Here is a 19,221-nt window from a genome sequence, read left to right on the forward strand (position 1 = left end):
TAAAGTATTTAAAAATAATACACCTGTGGAAAAAATGTTTTAATTTTAATTAATTGACCACTTACCTTGTAAAAAGCAGGCCTTACGCCTGCTTTTTAAATGTGTAAATCCTGCAGGCTTAACCTCGCGTGAAAACCTGCAAAAAAAAACTAAGTTCAAAGCGCACGCGCAGCCTCCCCTGCGCGCGCGTTCGACCTCTGAACCCCTTTGTTCAGAGGATCGGAAGTGCCGGTTTCCCGCGCATGCGCAGTGCACGCAGGAAACCGACACTTCCATTCAGCCTATGGGTGAGTACCCCGTGCGTACGCACCCGTGGAGACCCGAATTTCTGGGCCGACAATCTACCCCCACAACTCTAGCCTTGAGTTGCATGGAAGACACATCATTAATGTAAGAAACAAATGAAACCCTTAGGAGAATTATGGTGTGCAGTTCTATTAATTATGCTTGGCCTTCCACTTCTAGACCATTTAATTATTTCTTCCAAAAAGGGCTATTTCAATGTGAGCTGCTGTAGCTGATGAAATAATAGCTTCACCTCCCTGTAGTCATACATTTGAGATCCTGCGCTACTTCATATTTGAATACACATGCTAAAGTTCTTGGTTGCGATACCACACAAAAGCACAGCATTAGATTTGAGACAAAGCAAAAAGAAAAAACTGATCCTGTCCCATGTCATTCAGTAACTAGCAAGTCTGCTATTGGCTATAATGAAGTGGTATTGGCATTGATGGGCACCAACATCTGGCTTCCCCTCACCACTGAAAGAGGATGAGTGAAAGTTACAAAAGCAAAATACTGCGGATGCTGGAAATCTGAAATAAAAACAGAAAATGCTGGAAATACTCAGCAGGTCAGGCAGCATCTGTGGAGAGAGAAACAGAGTTACTGTTTCAGGTCAAAGTCCTTTTGTCAGAACTGAGTGAAAGTTAGGTGCTTAAGTAGGACAAAAAGGAGGGAGAGAAGAGTAGCCTACCACTTCCTATTGGGAATGCCCATTATTTGAGCATCAAGTGGGTATTCCCGATTAGAAAATTGGGTGGAAATCTGTCACATCAGATCTCTGTTCATTTTGCCTCTGCTGCAATTCTGCCATCAGGATTACACTTGGTGCAGGTGTACCTGCCAGTTTGTGGTGGATAAATGTAAGTTAGCGCATAATGAATTAATGACCTCTTATATCTTATTTTCCATCATTGCTGTTCATTTTGCACTGTTTCCTTTACTCAGTCATATAAACTGGGCATTCAGTGTTACTCTGTAGTGAAATCATTTAAAGAGATTGTTGAGATACCGCAGCAAACGTGGGAGTCGAGACCAGAGTTAGTGAAACACAACTGCTTTAATCAACCTCATGGCAAAGAGGAACTGGAAAAGCCCGCGCAACCACTTAAATACTCCCCAGACAGGAAGTGCTCCCGGCAGCCTGTCCCTGCGGGAAACAAGTTGCTGGAGGAGAGGGCCCCCGGCTGGGGGCGTCTGCTTAAACTGTCCGTGCCGCCGTGAGCGGATTATGTCCAGTGGTGGCGTGTCGCCACAGAGGTCCCCCCAGAATCCGCTTAGGAGGAGTGGACGAGTCGTGACGGTGGTCTAATGGTTCTGCCGAGCGGCTCTGAGTGGTCGCCGGTCTAGTTGGTGGGACCGGGCGGTTCGCCGCCGGCTGTGCTGGCTTGCTGGCGGGACGGCCTCTAGTTGGAGGTCGGGCCATGGGGTCCTGTTCCCCTGGTTCTGTGTGTGCTGGTTTGAGCCGGTCGATGGAGACTGTATCGACCCTGTCGCCGAGTCGCACCTTGAAGACCTTGTCCCCAGTTTGTAGTACCTCGTACGGTCCGTCGTACGGGGGTCGCAGGGGTCCGTGGTGCGCGTCGTGTCGCACGAAGACGAAGCGTGCCTGCTGTAAGTTTGGCGGGACGTGAGGTGCGAGTTCGCCGTGTCGGTTGACCGGAAGTGGGGCAAACTGTTGAGCGGAAGAGAAAGAGTTGAGCCGCTGCTGTTCGGCCGACCAAGGCGTGGTAGCCTCCGGAAGGAATTCGCCTGGGACGCGCAGCGGTTGTCCGTAGACTAACTCCGCTGCTGAGGACTGGAGGTCTTCCTTGACCGCGGTGCGTAGGCCTAGTACCACCCACGGTAGGCGGTCAGTCCAGGTACTGTCCTGCAGGCCGGCGCGGAGTGAGGCCTTGAGTGACCTGTGGAAGCGTTCACACAGCCCATTGGCCTGCGGGCGGTACGCCGTGGTTCGGTGGAGCGTCACCCCGAGGTTGCGTGCTGTGGCCGTCCAGAGTTCGGAGGTGAACTGGGCGCCTCTGTCGGAGGTTATGTCGGCTGGTACGCCGAACCTTGCGACCCAGGTGTTAACGAACGCCCTGGCGATGTCGGCTGTGGTGGTGGAGGGCAGCGTCACTGCCTCAGGCCAGCGTGTGTAGCGGTCGACCATCGTGAGGAGATAAGTTTGGCCTTGCGATGGCGGCAGAGGACCGACGATGTCGACGTGTACGTGGTCGAAGCGGCGGCTGGGTACCTCGAAGTCTCCCAGGGGTGCTTTTGTGTGTAGCTGTACCTTAGCCCGTTGGCAGGCGAGGCAGGAGGTGGCCCAAGTCCGAACATCTTTGCTGAGGCCGCGCCAGACGAAACGCTGGGAGAGGAGTTTGACAGATGCGCGGGCACCCGGATGGGAGAGCGCGTGTAGCGCGTCGAAGATGCGGCGGCGCCAGGTTGCAGGGACGACCGACCTGGGTTGGCCGAGTGAGACGTTGCAAGTGACTGCCGTGGCTTCGGGCCCGTGCACGACCTTGGCTAGGCGTAGCCCTGGCAGGCTGGTAGCCGCCGAGAGGAGGTCTGGGTCCGTGAGCTGGGCCGCTGCTAGTTGCGCGTAGTCAACCGCGAGGTGATTCGCGCAAATGGCGGGACGGGAAAGGCAGTCGGCAACAACGTTGTCTCTACCGGAGATGTGCTGGATGTCCGTAGTAAACTCGGACACGGCCGCGAGCTGGCGTTGCTGCCTAGCGGACCAGGGTTCGGTGTGCTTGGCCATCGCGTATGTGAGCGGCTTGTGGTCCACGTACGCGGTGAAGGGGTGGCCCTCCAGGATGAACCTGAAATGGCGGACCGACAGGTGGAGCGCGAGAAGCTCGCGGTCGAAAGTAGAGTATTTGACCTCCGGGGGGCACAGTTGGCGGCTGTAGAAGGCAAGTGGCTGCCACGCGCCATTGACCCACTGCTCGAACACGGCTCCGACCGCGTGGTCAGAGGCGTCAGTGGTGAGCGCGACCCGGGCGTCGGCCTCGGGTGCGCGAGCAGGGTGGCGTCGGCGAGCGCGTTTTTGGTGCCGTCGAAGGCGGCTGACGTGTCAGTGGTCCAGGCTACGGCCATCTTGCCGGATTTACCTCGGAGTGAGTCATATAGGGGCTTCATGAGGGCTGCAGCGCTGGGGATGAACCTGTTGTAGAAGTTCACCATCCCGAGGAACTCCTGGAGGCCCTTGATGGTTTTGGGGCGGGGGAATTGCTTGACGGCCTGCACCTTGTTGGGCAGGGGGACGGCCCCAGCAGGGGTGATGTGGTGACCGAGAAAATCGATCTCGGTTAGGCCGAATTGGCACTTCGCCGGGCTGAGGATGAGCTCGTGTTGGGCTAGGCGCCCGAACAGGATGCGAATGTGTTCGAGGTGTCCCTGTTGGGAGGAGCTGGCCACGAGAATGTCATCTAGATAGACGAATAGGAAGTTCAGGTCCCGGAGGACTGAGTCCATAAGGCGCTGGAAAGCCTGGGCTGCATTCTTGAGGCCAAAGGGCATCCTCAGGAACTCGAACAGGCCGAATGGGGTGATGACGGCCGTTTTGGGGATGTCCGCGGGGTGTACGGGGACTTGGTGGTAACCGCGCACCAGGTCGACCTTGGAAAAGACGGTTCGTCCGGCCAGTCGGGCCGAGAAGTCCTGGATGTGCGGCACCGGGTATCGGTCGGGGGTGGTGGCGTCGTTGAGGCGGCGGCAGTCCCCCCAAGGGCGCCAGCCTCCGCCGGGCTTGGGGGCGATGTGGAGGGGCGAGGCCCAAGGGCTGCTGGAGCGGCGGATGATGCCGAGTTGTTCCATGGTGGTGAACTCGGCCCGCGCGATTTCCAGCTTGGCTGGGTTGAGTCTGCGGGCGTGGGCAGAAACCGGGGGGGCCGGTGGTGGGGATATAGTGCTCCACACTGTGTTTGGCGGCTTTGGCCGAAAAGGTCGGGTTAGTGAGGGCGGGAAACTCGGCTAGAAGTGCCGAGTAGTCGTCCGTGGCTCTGGCGAGGCAGTAGGTCGTCAGGCTGGCCGAATGGGCCGGGGTAAATGCGCCAGGGATGAGGGCCATCGTGTTGATGTCGACAAGGCGGTGCCTCGGAATGTCGACAAGGAGGCCGTGGATGCGTAGGAAGTTGGCGCCGATGAGTGGGCAGAGGACCCTGGCTGTGAGGAACTCCCAGCGGTAGCAGCGGCCTGCGAGGTCGAGCGTGACCATGCGGATGCCATATGTGCGTATGTCAGAGCCATTGGCTGCGGCCAGCGTGATACCCCGTGCGCCGCGTTGGATTTCGAGGGCGGAGGCGGGGGTGATGCTGTGCTGGGCCCCTGTGTCGCACAGAAATCGGCGGTTGGTGCTGTCGTCGGTGATGTACAGTAGAGGCCCCTTTTGCCCCGTGGCCATCGTGGGGGCCGGTGCGGGGGGGGGTTTGAAAGTGCACGGTGGCGTGCAGCGTTGGGCCCTAGTGCCAAAACGGGTGTGGTAGTAGCAGTGACCCGGAGTGGTAGGGCAGTCGGGCCTAGTGGGCGGGAAGACCGCGTGGTCGTTGCCGTGAGGTCGGGCGCGACGTCGCGGGCGGACTGCGCAGAGAGCAGCCGGTCGGCCTTTTCGGCTATCTCATTCAGGTCCGTAGAGCCAGATTCCACAATGAGCGGGCGGATGCTGGCGGGGAGCTGCCGAATGAAAAGCGTGCGAAAGAGGGTGCCGGTGTTTTTGTCGTCCGAGAGGGACAGCATGTGGGAAAGCAGATCCGACGGTGAAGCGTCACCAAGGCCGGGGAGGTCGAGGAGTTGGCAGTTGCGCTGGTAAGAGGACATTTGAAATTTTTTAAGGAGCACAGCCTTCAGATGTTCGTACTTGCCTTCCGCTGGTGGCTCCTGCAGCGCTGCCCAAACCTTGGGGACTGTGGCGTAGGTGAGAGAGGCGACGAGGTAGTCGTACTTCGTGGCGTCGACTGTAATGTGTTTCAGCCGGAATCTGGATTCGGCTTGAACAAACCAGGCTTCGGCCAGGTTCTCCCAAAAGTCCGGTAGTTTAACCGTGACTGCGTTTGTATCCGCCATGCTAGCTTAGGATTCGTCCTGAGCGTCGGGGTCACCAGTGTTGAGATACCACGGCAAACGTGGGAGTCGAGACCAGAGTTAGTGAAACACAACTGCTTTAATCAACCTCATGGCAAAGAGGAACTGGAAAAGCCCGCGCAACCACTTAAATACTCCCCAGACAGGAAGTGCTCCCGGCAGCCTGTCCCTGCGGGAAACAAGTTGCTGGAGGAGAGGGCCCCCGGCTGGGGGCGTCTGCTTAAACTGTCGGTGCTGCCGTGAGCGGATTATGTCCAGTGGTGGCGTGTCGCCACAAGATCAATATTAAGACTTGAAAATTACCAGTCCATTGTTGAAGTTTTTCTCTTGCGTTTTTGTCACTGAGGTGTTTGTAAAGCCTTTGTGGCTAGTGCTGTGTTGCCGCCTTTTTTTTTACTCCTGCTGCCATAATGTTACAATGGGTTTCCTACTAAGAATTCACCTTCATCTATGTTTATTGGAAGAACAACAACAGCAGGATGCCAAGCAGGCCGGGCTACTCCCTGGGAGCTCTGCACCCACCCACGAGTAGCACTACACTGGAATATAAAGGCAGAGGTGCACAAAATCTGCTCGTCTTCAGAGACTTTAATACACCAGGGAAGCCAACACAGTTATGCTGCATGCTGCAAGCAGACCTGGGCCTAACTCCACCACGGGAATGACATTGCCATTAGCTATGAAATTCACACCTAGACTCAATTGTTATGCATTGGGTGTTTCAAGCTCCCATTGGGAGTAAAAATATACTAGCCAATCATTTGTGCATAGGCAGTTCTTCTTTTCCCAGAGAGTAGTGAGCCTCTGGAATACATTCCCAGCTGGTGTGGTGGGTGCTGACTCTCTGCCTGCCTTCAAGAGGAAGATAGACCGGTTCCTGACTGGGGCAGAGACTGCATCAAATAGATAGTAAGTGGCTTTATAGATAACACATGGTTCACATGATCTCCTGGACTGGTTTTAATTGCCCGAGGGGGTCGGAGAGGAATTTTCCAGTGTATATTTTCCCTTATTGGCCCTGGTTTTTTTACATCTCCCAGGAGATTAAATGGTCGTGGGGGTGGGAGGAAGTGTCCAGTCATAATGCTCCAGCCATTATGCATGTGGGGCAGGCTTGATGGACCAGCTGGTCTTTTCCTGCCCATTAATTTCGTAGGTCACGGATGCATTGTTTGCTCAAGCATCACAATTCATCTGAACAACTGACAGCCTCATGAGAGGGCTCTGCAATTGTAGAGTGGCAGGATTCCCAAAGGTGCAGATACTATCAATTGCTTCCACGTGGCCCTATATGGTCCATTTACACAATGTCATTACCTACATGAATCGGAAAGAATTTCACTGACTTATCTCAGCTCATCTATGACCATCAGCACCAGATCATATATATAAATGTTAATCTTCCTGATAGCTGACACATTGGGCTGAATGGTAACTTCTAAAAACAGGTGGGTTGAGGTCAGGCCAGAGATTAAAATTCCAAAAATCTGAAACAGGAAACCAACCCGCGTTGATCCCGCCCACTTCCAGTTTTAACGGAGGCGTGATGAGGGGTGGACAAACAATCGCTCGCAGGAGGCGGGTTGGTCATTTAAATATATAAAGGCTGCGTGCCTTCATTTTAACAGTCATTCTATTTTTAACTCACGTTGGCCAGGTTTGCCTAGGCCCCAGGATACTCAGCAGGTGAAAGGAGGTGAGAAGAGCTGAATCCATGAGGTAAGTGCCTTTACAGCACTGCTTGTGGGCCAGGAGGGGCAGGAGTGTTTCCTCCAGGCCCAACAAGCTACCCAGTAAACCCCTCCCCACGATCTGTCTGCTCCCCCACCGACCCCGATCACCATCTGCCCTCCCCACCCACCCGCAATCGGCGGACGCACCCAACCACCATCGGACCCCCCCCCCACAACCGTAAGCCCCTCTCCCCCACGATTGGAACCCCCCCGCGATCTCTCCCATCTCCCCACTAGACCTACCTGCTCTCAGGCCAGCTCGGCTGCAGCCGTGTGCCGTAGGATTTCCCACCCGACAGTCCTCTAGCCTGTCAATCAGGCTGGCTGTGGGCAGGAAACCGACAGAAATTTTTTTAAAGACGTCCCAAGCTGCTTCATAAGAGTGTAATCAACAAAATAAAAAATTTGACACCGAGCCACATAAGGAGAAATTAGGGCAGATGACCAAAAGCTTGGTTGAAGAAGTAGGTTTTAAGGAGCGTCTTAAAAGGGAGAAAGAGAAGTGGAGAGATTTAGGGAGGGAATTCCAGAGCTTAGGACCTAGGCAGCTGAAGGCACGACCACCAATGGTGGAGCATTTAAAATGGGGGATGTTCAAAAGACCAGAATAGGCGGAGCACAGAGGTCTAGGGGGATTATAGGGCTGGAGGAGATTACACAGATAAGGAGGGGCGACGCCATGGAAAGATTTGAAAACAATGATGAGAATTTTTTTAATCGAGGCATTGCTTAACTGGGAGCCAATGTAGGTCAGCAAGCACAGGGGAGATGGGTGAGCGGGACTTGGTGCGAGTTAGCAATCGGGCGGCAGAGTTTTGGAGGACCTCAAGATATGTAGAGGCTTGACTAGTCGTATTGCTGGATGGTTATTCAAAAGCATCCAATTGCAGTCATACTTTAAGGGGTATGTATGAAAGAGAGCTTGCCAGGATGATCAGTAGCCAGCATTGCCTGATTGGCACGCCTACCTGGCAAAGACCATAAGGGAACTGTCTTCACAGGTTTTGTATCAGCAGATAGTCAGATGCAGAGCTATGCCATCTGTTGCAAGTACACCCGGAGATAACATGAAGCATATGTCTGGAACAGCCAGTGACCACACCAGTCAGCTGTGGCCTCAAACGTGCTTGCACCTTCTTCCAGTCATGCGGCAATGCTAACCTATTGGGATGGTGCAGTAGAGTGGCAAACAGGGCCATGGTCCTTGCAACCACCTCATGCAGCACCATCATTTTAGCAGCCATCAAATGGGACGGATGCTGGGCTGCTCCATCACTTGTCTGCACACATTGGGTTTCCTTTGGCTTCATATTTGTGTACCATTTCTTGCTCCTCTCCTTTTTCAGCCTTGGCAAAGGCTGCCAATGGGTTGAAATGCCCGAAGATCTTTTCCTAAGCTGTAAATATTTTTGTCTCCCTATTCAGACACTTCCCTTTACTTGTCCACATCCCTTTTAAATGTCACCTACAGATAATTTTCCACTCCCAGCACCTATCCAAATCTGCATTTGGAGCTACGCATAATTATGATAATGAGCTGTCCATGAAAGATTTGTGTAGGAAGAGTGCACTTCACTTTAAATTTAAACCCGTTTCCAACCATTTGCAAACCGCATTGGTTAACCACGTATTACTATTTATTTACTAAATGTTGGAAAGAATAGGCCCACTTACCTCCTGATAAATATCAATAAGATCCCCATCGTGGGCTTGTTTAGAGCAGCCTGGAAATTCTCTAATGCAGCAGGAGTCAGGAGGCCACTCCATTTCTGCCATTTCTAACCAATCGGTAAAGTATACCACTCCACAACACTTGAACTGGAAAAAATAAAATTGACAGCATTCTAAGCTTCATGAGATTTTGCTAACCAAAGCTATACTCAATGATCTTTTACAAATAAAATTAAATGTTATACATCTAACTTCACCTAAAATAAACCGATCAATTGCTGAACCGTTTGCATTTTCCGGAATAGCAGTTCATATCAAGAGACAGATAGGCTCACCGTTATTGTAATTCTGGAAATAGCTTTCGTAAGTCATAAAGGCAGGAAGTGTATTTCAGAATAAGTTAAAGTGTACCACATAAGGGCAAATTCAGCAAACCTGTGCTCCCCAAGTGCAGCCCCATTTGACAGAAGTGTGAGCTGGAGGTGAGTTTTCTTCATCCTCCTTCACAGACTCTCGACTTCTCTGTCCTATCTAACTGAGCCTTCGCTAATCACTGGACTGATTACCTCCAGTCACCATCCCTTATTCTGCAGATTTCCTTACTATGTCTAACTAAGGTGTCAGGTTTGGCTCCGTGGTAGCACTCTCGCCTCTGTCAGAAGGTCATGGGTTCTAGTCCCACTCCAGAAACTTGAGCACATAACCTAGGCTGACACTTCAGTGCAGCACTGAGGGGTACTGCACTGTTGGGGATGTTGTCTTTCAGATGAGACATTAAAACAAGGCCCCTTTGACCCTCTCATGAGGACGTAAAAGGTCCATGGCACTATTCAAAGAAGAGTAGGGAGTTTCTGATGTCCCTGCCAAAATTTTATCCCTGAACCAACACCACTAAAATAAATGATCTGGTTATTTATCACATTGGTGTTTGTGGAACCTTGCCATGTGCAAAATTGCATGCCGCAGTTCCCTAAATTACAACAATGACTACACTTCAAAAGTAGTTCATTGGCTGTAAAGCCCTTTGGGACATCCTGAGATTGTGAAAGGCTCTATATAAATGCAAGTTATTTCTTTCTTATTTATGTAATCTAAGATTTTCCTCTCGATCATCTGCATGTCCATATTGGCCTGTGCTCAGACCATTGCTGTTTTCTCCCATCTTCCCCTCCAAGCTCTCTCTTCTATGAGACCTAGTTCCTGCTCCCTTGATCCTGTTCCCATTCCTGATTCTCCACCCCCTTTCCAGGCCCAAAGCCTTATCAACATTGTTAATAGTTTTCTTTGTTTGGGCACTGTCCCCCTTCCTTTCATAATTATCACCATCACCCGCTACCTCGTCAACAAGCCCATGTGCAAGCCATTAGTTCCCTTCAACTGTTCCCGAACATTTAATCTCCCTTTCTTGTCCATGGTTCTTGAATATGTCATTGGCTCATGGCTGCATACTCTTCTTTCCCAAAAGTCCATTAATTTCCTTTTATCCTTGTCCTCCTTAACTTCTGTACAGAATTTGACACAATCAATCATGCCTTCCTTTTATATTGTCTCTACTCTGTGAGTCTGTCCCTTGCTTGCCTGCAGTCCTACCTGTCCCAATGAAGCTGGCACATCTTCAACAATACTTTCTCCTTAGCTCTTGCATGACCACCTCTAGAGTTGCAAAAAGGTCTAGTCTTCACTCCCTTCACTGTCTCATCTGTATGCTGCCCCTCAGTGACATCACCTGTAATAATGAGGTCAGCTTCCACATGCCAACTGAAAACACTCTACCTCTCCACCACTTACTGTCTGATATTAAGTTGTAGTCGAGATAGAATTCCAATTGAACGTCAGGAAAAGCAAAGCCATTGTTTTTTGCTGCTACCAAAATCTCTGCAGCTTTGCAATTGACTCCGTCCCTCTTCCTGACTAACCACTCAGGCACATAGAAACATAGAAGATAGGAGCAGGAGTAGGCCATTTGGCCCCTCGAGCGTGCTCCGCCGTTCAATGCGATCATGGCTGATCATCCAAATTCAATACCCTATCCCTGTTTTCTCCCCATATCCCTTGATCCCCTTAGCCTTAAGAAATATATCTAACTCCTTCTTGAATATATTTAATGAATTGGCCTCAACTGTCTTCTGTGGTAGAGAATTTCACAGGTTCACCACTCTGGGTGAAGAAATTACTCCTCATCTCAATTCTAAATGGCTTACCCCTTATCCTTAGACTGTGACCCCTGGTTCTGAACTCCCCCGCCATCGGGAACAGCCTTCCTGCAGCTAGTCTGTCTAGTCCTGTTAGAATTTTATAAGTTTCAATGAGATCCTCTCTCATTCTTCTAAACTCTAGCGAATATAAGCCTAATCGACCCAGTCTCTCTTCATACGTCATTCCTGCCATCCCAGGTATCAGTCTGGTGAATCTTCGCTGCACTCCCTCCATGGCAAAAACATCCTCAGATAAGGTGACCAAAACTGCACACAATACTCAAGGTATGGTCTCACCAAGGCCCTGTACAACCATCCTTGCTCCAGTACTCGAATCCTCTCACTATGAAGGCCAGCATACCATTTGCCTTCTTAACCGCCTGCTGCACCTGCATGCTTACCTTCAGCGACTGGTGCACAAGGACACCCAGGTCTCGTTGCACTTCCCCTTTTCCCAATCTATTGCCATTCAGATAATAATCTGCCTTCCTGTTTTTGCCACCAAAGTGGATAAACTCGCATTTATCCACATTATGCTGCGTCTGCCATGCACCTGCCCAATCGCCCAACCTGTCCAAATCATACTGGAGTTTTTCTGCATCCTCCTCACAGCACACATGCCGACCCAGCTTTGTGTCGTCTGCAAACTTGGAGATATTACATCTAGTTCCCTCATCTAGATCATTAATATATATTGTGAATAACTGGGGTCCTAGCACCGATCCCTGCGGTACCCCACTAGACACTGCCTTCCACTGGGAAAAAGACCAGTTTATTCCAACTCTTTGCTTCCTGTCTGCCAACCAGTTTTCTATCCAAGTCAGTACCTTACCTCCAATCTCATGTGCTTTAACTTTGCACCCTCGTCTCTTATGCGGGACCTTATCGAAAGCCTTCTGAAAGTCCAAATACACCACATCCACTGGTTCTCCCTTATCTATTCTACCAGTTACATCCTCAAAAAACTCCAGTAGCTTAGTCAAGCACGATTTACCTTTTGTAAATCCATGTTGACTTTGTCTGATCCTGAGCACTCTGTTTGATCCAAAGCTAAGCTTCAAACCCTATATCCTATTACGCTCACTTCCACCTTCGCAACATTGCTCTCCTCCAACTCTACCTTACCCCTCACTGCTGCTGAAACCCTTACCTACATCATCTAGGCGCAACGGGGTAAAAAAATCAGTTTTCTGGCGCATAACAGTTGCTGCACTTCCAGCGCGGACCTGAATTGGTGGGCCCGAGGCACAACAGAAATTGCGCCTTGGGCCTCATTGTAATACTAGTGCTGACCCGCCAGTGCCTGTCGCACCTTCAGACTCGCCGGAGTACCAAGATCCGATTTGGGCTGCTTGCCTTGCTTGCAGCGGCCCTTAGGTAAGTCCTTGTTGAGGGGGTGGGGTGGGGGGGGAGGTGGCTAGTAAAGACTGGCAGTGGCTCACAGTAGTGCTGTGGAACCAGGAGGAGCACTATTGCTCCTTACAGCTCCAGATTAAAGTAAGTTTTTTTTTAAACTTGCCTGTTTGTTGACCGCCATTGGGTAGGCTGCAGCACACAATGGAAATCCCAAGTAGAGCAGGCCCAATGTCTGTCCGCTCAACACTACCCAATTTCTCTAAGGGGTCCTTAAACTGCCTCCGGGATGCCTGAATATCCTGAACTCCTTCATCACCCTTCCCTCTGTTCCACCTTTGGTGGCAGAGCTTTGAGCTGCCTAGATCCATGTTTGGAATAAAAACAGATAATGCTAAAAACACTCAGCAGATCAAGCAACCTCTTTGGAGAAAGGAAGGTAGGGTTAATGTTTCAGGTCTATGACCCTTTGTCTGATATTTCCAGCATTTTCTGTTTTTATTTCAGATTTCCAGCATCTGCAGTGTTTTACTTTTTATCCAGTTATTTGGAACTCCTTCCCCAAATGCCTCTGCCTCTCTAAGTGCCTCACAACCTTTAAAAGACTTCCTAAAAAACATCTCTTCAACCATGGTTTTGGTTACTCCTTCCAACCCTCCTGCAAAGGTTCAGTGCTCACCCTTTTCTCCTTTGTGAAGCTCTTTGGGTCATTTTTGTAAATTAAGGGTGCTATGTAAATGCAATTTATTGTTGTAACATTAGAGCCCCCAATTCTCTGACGTGCATTCCCATTTAGCGAAGCTCTGCTCACCGAGTCTGCTCAATGCTCTTCTAAATTGATACTAATGGATTTGCTATTAGCAAGCGGCACTATCCAGGCAGGAAATTTAATTTAAAAAACATATAAATACATATATTGGTAAAAGTATTGCATCTACACAGCAGAAGCAAACTTAGCAGTAATACTCATAGAAGTAATGACAAGCTGTAAAATCTACCTCTCTCTGAAAGAAATTCCAGGCATGGGTTAACCACTGGTACCTGGCCATACCATGATGAGACATTCTGGTTTTCAACCCAAGCATATCAGATCTTTGTATGGAGACCTGAAACAAAGAACGACCTCTTAGTGACATCATTATAATTAAACTGTGACTTTTAGGACCAGTATGGCAAAGTGCAAAATATCAACCACATACCACATACCAACATCTTTATAATAGTTCAATGATGTCTGCAACAGATTATTATGCTGTATATGAACCAGAATCACTAAGTTCAAAACAGGCACAAGGTTTAAGAGCACAGACCAATTAGTTTATCCTTAACAACATTCATTGATCTAAATGACAGAAAGTTACACATACCTAAATTAACTTATTACACCAAAATAATATCCAGCCACGATGTTATCCTTCCAATATCGTTAAGAATCAAAGAGTGCCCTGCCTATTACAGCTATTGCAGTTACTCTGTAATCGCTGATCTGTAGATCAACTGTACATGTCATTTCCTACAATCTAGTTTTTCATTGTTGTTAAATATAAACCTCAATTGTTGGATTTCACTTAAACATAATTTTTAAAATAGTAAACAAGTTCTTTCAAAGCAACTCCTTTCATCCTTTTGTTTGCTGGTCCTGATTGACATTAAAATGACCATGTACAGCATGACTTGTGTTACCAGCAATAAGGTCAAACAAATCAAGAGCAAGTGCCCAACATTTTTTTTAACAAAAGCATGAGTTAACACCATCTAGAGCTACATTCTGAAATCGACAATGAACAAATGATGCATTCAAGCAGTACAATAAAATGTTTCAGGTCAGAGAGTAAAAACAATGTCAAAGATTGAATTGGCAGTATGTGTATTTTTGTCCATGATTCTCCATACAGGAAGTATTCAATCCCTGTGTGATATCAGAGGGAGGTGCCGAAGAAGAGTTAATTGACAGGTGAGTCACCCCTGCTATTCTGGCACGTCTCAATCTCATTGTGATCAACTCAAATACAGTCCTGGCAGAGACCTGAGAAAAGGCCGATTGCCTGTTTCCCTGGCCATGAAAATGTGCATGTAATAGGGAGAATATCGCAGAAAAGTAAAAATAAATGCTGCTTTTGAGTTGTTCATCCAGAGCCTGGGGTGATTTGCTTGAGATGCCACCTTGGCTTGGCATCTGCTCAACTACTCCACCAGATGGCATAAATGAGAACAGAAGGTTACTGTGTGAGAAATCACGCTACTAACTCCTGCAGTGTAACTGCATATTGCTGTATCTATGTACTGCATAATCATGGCATCTAGAAGCAGATTTTAGAAATCTAATCCCTTTTACAAGAAATGTTTTTGTGAATTATTTTATATTCTTTTTATGTTCAATTGAATGAATGATTAAACGGATTGTGATGAAAAGTATTTGCCAATTGGCAAATTTTTATCTGCAATTTACAGAAATTTCTGTGCCAATTCCAGCATGGCATTTTCTGGCAAAGGAGTTGTGACATTTGTTGTGTATGTAACCGTTTACCTTTAAGGGAACTATAGAATGTAACCGTTCGCCTTTAAGAGCACTACTTTAGGGTGGCACTATCTATTGGCTCATGTATACTGTAATACCGATAGTGACCACACCAGTATATAAGGGTTGTGATACGTTAACTAGGGCAGAATCGCCCGAGCCTCTGAATAGTAAAGACGTGTTTTATTTTGTTAACAGTGGAGTCTGTGATTATTTATAATACAACCCACAGACTTAACAACATTTACTAGAAGATTTTTAATATAATTGTAGCGTTTATTGCGTCCCAAAATTCCTTTTAAATAAAAGCGCAGCAGTTACTATAGAATCATAGAAATTTACGGCACAGAAGGAGGCCATTCAGCCCATCTTGTCCGTGCCAGCCGACAAAGAGCTATCCACCCTAATCCCACTTCCCAGCTTTTGGTCCGTAGCCTTGTAGGTTACGACACTTCAAGTGCACATCCAAGTACTTTTTAAATGCGGTGAGGGTTTCTGCCTCTACCACCCTTTCAGGCAGTGAGTTCCAGACCCCCACCACCCTCTGGGTGAAAACATTTCTCCTCAACTCCCCTCTAAACCTCCTACTAATTACTTTAAATCTATGCCCCCTGGTTATTGACCTCTCTGCTAAGGGAAAAAGGTCCTTTCTATCCACTCTATCTAGGCCCCTCATAATTTTATACATTAAATCTCCCCTCAGCCACCTCTGCTCCAATTACAAAGCATAAGGGTCAATTTTGACTCCCCAGGCATGGGCCGAGGCCAACCGAAAACTGTCCAGCCCTTTGCAGCATGACGCCTGGGAGATTATAACTGCTGATCCAGAAATTACCTGAGGCTCCTGTGGCCAGTATGCTGCCTGCCACCAGCTTTCACTGGTGGGCTCGAGACTGTGTGGCCTATATTCAACCTGCAGTGAAAATGGTGTGTGCATCGCGATGCGACTTCGCCATTTAAATTAGGCCCACCTCCTTCGGGGCATTCGGCCTTCCCGTGCCTGAATTCAGGGACGTTAAGCTGGGGGGCAGAAAAGTGTTGGGAATGCGGCAAAAGCAACCCCCCCCCCCCCCACCCCCAACACACTGTGCCACCTTAACCCCCTGCCTGCACCATTCCCCCTAGGCAGACTGGGGCTAAAATCAGGCCTGTTTTTTGGTGTTGGCGGAGGGATAAATGTTGGCCAAAACACCAAGAGAAACTCCTCTGTTCTTCTTTACATATTACTAAGGGATCTTTTACATCCACCTGAAACAGGCAGACGGTTTAATCATCTCATCTGAACCCTGACAATGTAGCACTCCCTCGGTACTGCACTGAAGTGTCAGCCTAGATTTTACATAGGATTACATAGGATATATAGCACAGAAACAGGCCATTTAGCCCAACCAGTCCTTGCCAGCATTTATGATCCACACGAACCTCCTCCCGTCTTTCCTCATTTAAATCTATCAGCATAACCCTCTATTCCCTTTTCCCTCATATGCTTGTCCAGCCTCCTCTTAAATGCATCTATACTATTCGCTTCAACCACAGCCTGCGGTAGCGAGTTCCACATTCTCACCACTCTCTGGGTAAAGAATTTTGCGATTTCATAGAATATTGACGCCTGGCATCTCTGAGCCTCTAAGCAAAATAATTATTTAATATTTCTGCCATCTCTCTATCATTACCTGTGGTATTATCCTGGCTATCCCTTAATGGCCCTATTCCCATCCCAACCTTCCTTTTTTTATTGATGTGCCTATAAAAGATTTAACTATTTTGTTTTATGTTCCTTGATAATTTAATTTCATAGTTCCTCTTTGCCTTCCTAATTGTTTTTTTGACTTCTTTCCTAATCTTTTTGTATTCTCTCTCATCATGCACTCCCCTGCTGTTTATGTACTTAATGTTTGCCTCTTTCCTTACCCTCAATTGTTCTGTTATGGCTTTATTCATCCAGGGAAGGAAAAAGAGGTGGAGTAGCTGTACTTATTAGGGATAACATAATGGCAGTAGAAAAAAGTGATGCAGATATCAGAAAGACAAAAATAGAATCCATATGGATAAAGATAAAAGATAATAAAGGATCAATCACATAATAGGCATAGTCTACAGACCGCCTAATAGTGGAAGGGAGGTGGAGGAAGAAATATGCAGACATATTAGGGAAATGAGCAAAAAACATCAAATAATAATCATGGGGGATTTCAACTACCCCGATATTAATTGGCCAGAAGAGGTAGGTAAAGAGGATAAGGGAATGGAGTTCCTACAATGTGTACAGGACTCCTTTCTAACCCAATATGTAAAAAGCATAAAAAGGGAGGATTCGCTATTAGATCTAGTAATGGGGAATAAACCAGAGCAGATAAGAGAAGTAAAGGTAGGGGAACATATAGGCAATAGTGACCATAATATAATATGCTTTAAGATGATAATTGAGAAGGACATAAGTATGACATAAACCAGGTTAATAGATTGGCAAAAAGCTGATTTTGAGGGGCTGATTTTGTGCTCTAGCACTTGTAATGGGGCTAAAACCTATGACCTTCTGCCTTAAAGGCATGAGAGCTACCAAAGTCAAGGTGACACTTGTAATATGCCATCACCCCAACCTGAGAAAAATGCCTCCTGCTGCTCCAGTATGAATTCTTCTACTTCCCACACAGACCCTTCTGAGTTTGCCCTCTGCAAGTGAGATTGCCTGTTTTTATTCTTTTGTGCTGTCGGCTCACACCCATTAGGAATAGGCTTGAGACTGTCCAAACGAATTTTTTTTAATTCATTCTCGGTATATGGTCGTTGCTAGCAAAGCCAGCATTATTGTCCCTCCCTAGTTACCCTTGAGAAGATCGCTTACAGCCAGACCAGTGAAAGACTTCAATTTTTTTAAATTTGCTTATGCGATGTGGGCGTCACTGTCAAGGCCAGCATTTATTGCCCATCCCGAATTGGCCTTGAGAAGGTGGTGGTGAGCCGCCTTCTTGAACTGTGTGGTGAAGGTACTCCCACAGTGCTGTTAGGTAGGGAGTTCCAGGATTTTGACCCAGCGACGATGAAGGATCGGCGATATACTTCTGAGTCAGGATGGTGTGTGACTTGGAGGGGAACTTGGAGGTGGTGGTGTTCCCATACGCCTGCTGCCCTTGTCCTTCTAGGTGGAAGAGGTTGCAGCTTTGGGATGTGCTGCCGAAGAAGCCTTGGCGAGTTGCTGCAGTGCATCTTGTAGACGGTACACACTGTAGCCACGGTATACCGGTGGTGAAGGGAGTGAATGTTTAAGGTGGTGGATGGGATGCCAATCAAGCAGGCTGCTTTGTCCTGGATGGTGTCGAACTTCTTCAGTGTTGTTGGAGCTGCACTCATCCAGGCAAGTGGAGAGTATTCCATCACACTCCTGACTTGGCTTTGGGGAGTCAGGTGGTGAGACACTCGCCGCAGAATACCTAGCCTCTGACCTGCTCTTGTTGCCACAGTATTTATGTGGCTGGTCCAGTTAAGTTTATGGTCAATGGTGATCCCCAGGATGTTGATGGTGGGGGATTCGGCGATGGTAATGCCGTTGAATGTCAAGGGGCGGTGGTTAGGCTCTCACTTGTTGGAGATAATCATTGCCTGGCACTTCTGTGGCGCGAATGTTAACTGCCACTTATCAGCCCAAGCTTGAACGTTGTCCAGGTCTTGTTGCATGCGGGCATGGACTGCTTCATTATCTGAGGAGTTGAGTGGTGCTGAACACTGTGCAGTCATCAGCGAACATCCCCATTTCTGACCTTATGTTGGAGGGAAGGTTATTGATGAAGCAGCTGAAGATGGTTGGGCCTAGGACACTGCCCTGAGGAACTCCTGCAGCGATGTCCAGGGGCTGTGATGATTGACCTCCAACGACCACAACCATCTCCCTTTGTGCTAGGTATGACTCCAGCCAGTGGAAAGTTTTCCCCCCTGATTCCCATTAACTTCAGTTTTACTAGGGCTCCTTGATGGCACACTCAGTCAAATGCTGTCTTGATGTCTAGGGCAGTCACTCTCACCTCACCTCTGGAATTCAGCTCCTTTGTCCATGTTTGGACCAAGGCTGTAATGAGGTTGGGAGCCGAGTGGTCTTGGCGGAACCCAAACTGGGCATCAGTGAGCAGCTTTTTGGTGAGTAAGTGCTGCTTGATAGCACTGTCGATGACACCTTCCATCAATTTGCTGATGATTGAGAGTAGGCTGATGGGGCGGTAATTGGCCGGATTAGATTTGTCCTGCTCTTTGTGGACAGGACATACCTGGATAGTTTTCCACATTGTCGGATAGATGCCAGTGTTGTAGCTTGGCTCGAGGCGCAGCTAGTTCTGGAGCACAAGTCTTCAGCCCGATAGCCGGGATGTTGTCAGGGCCCATTGCCTTTGCTGTATCCAGTGTG

General features: G+C 48.4%; 1 protein-coding gene across 5 annotated transcripts in view; it reads right to left on the reverse strand.

Moving 5' to 3' along the window:
* Positions 1-19,221, reverse strand: part of tspan12 (tetraspanin 12) — a 96,251-nt gene that overhangs the window by 45,875 nt on the left and 31,155 nt on the right. For all 5 annotated transcript variants that reach the window (XM_086009201.1, XM_086009204.1, XM_086009202.1 and 2 more), the window contains 2 exons: positions 13,306-13,413; positions 8,763-8,906 (listed from right to left, as the gene is read on the reverse strand). In XM_086009201.1, the coding sequence (XP_085865327.1) occupies positions 8,763-8,906; positions 13,306-13,413 (252 nt within the window). The remainder of the gene's footprint in view (positions 1-8,762; positions 8,907-13,305; positions 13,414-19,221) is intronic.

Source organism: Somniosus microcephalus, chromosome 16 (genome assembly GCF_052327205.1).
Source record: "Somniosus microcephalus isolate GS21.2 chromosome 16, FLI_Smic_1.0, whole genome shotgun sequence".
Lineage (NCBI taxonomy): Eukaryota > Metazoa > Chordata > Chondrichthyes > Squaliformes > Somniosidae > Somniosus > Somniosus microcephalus.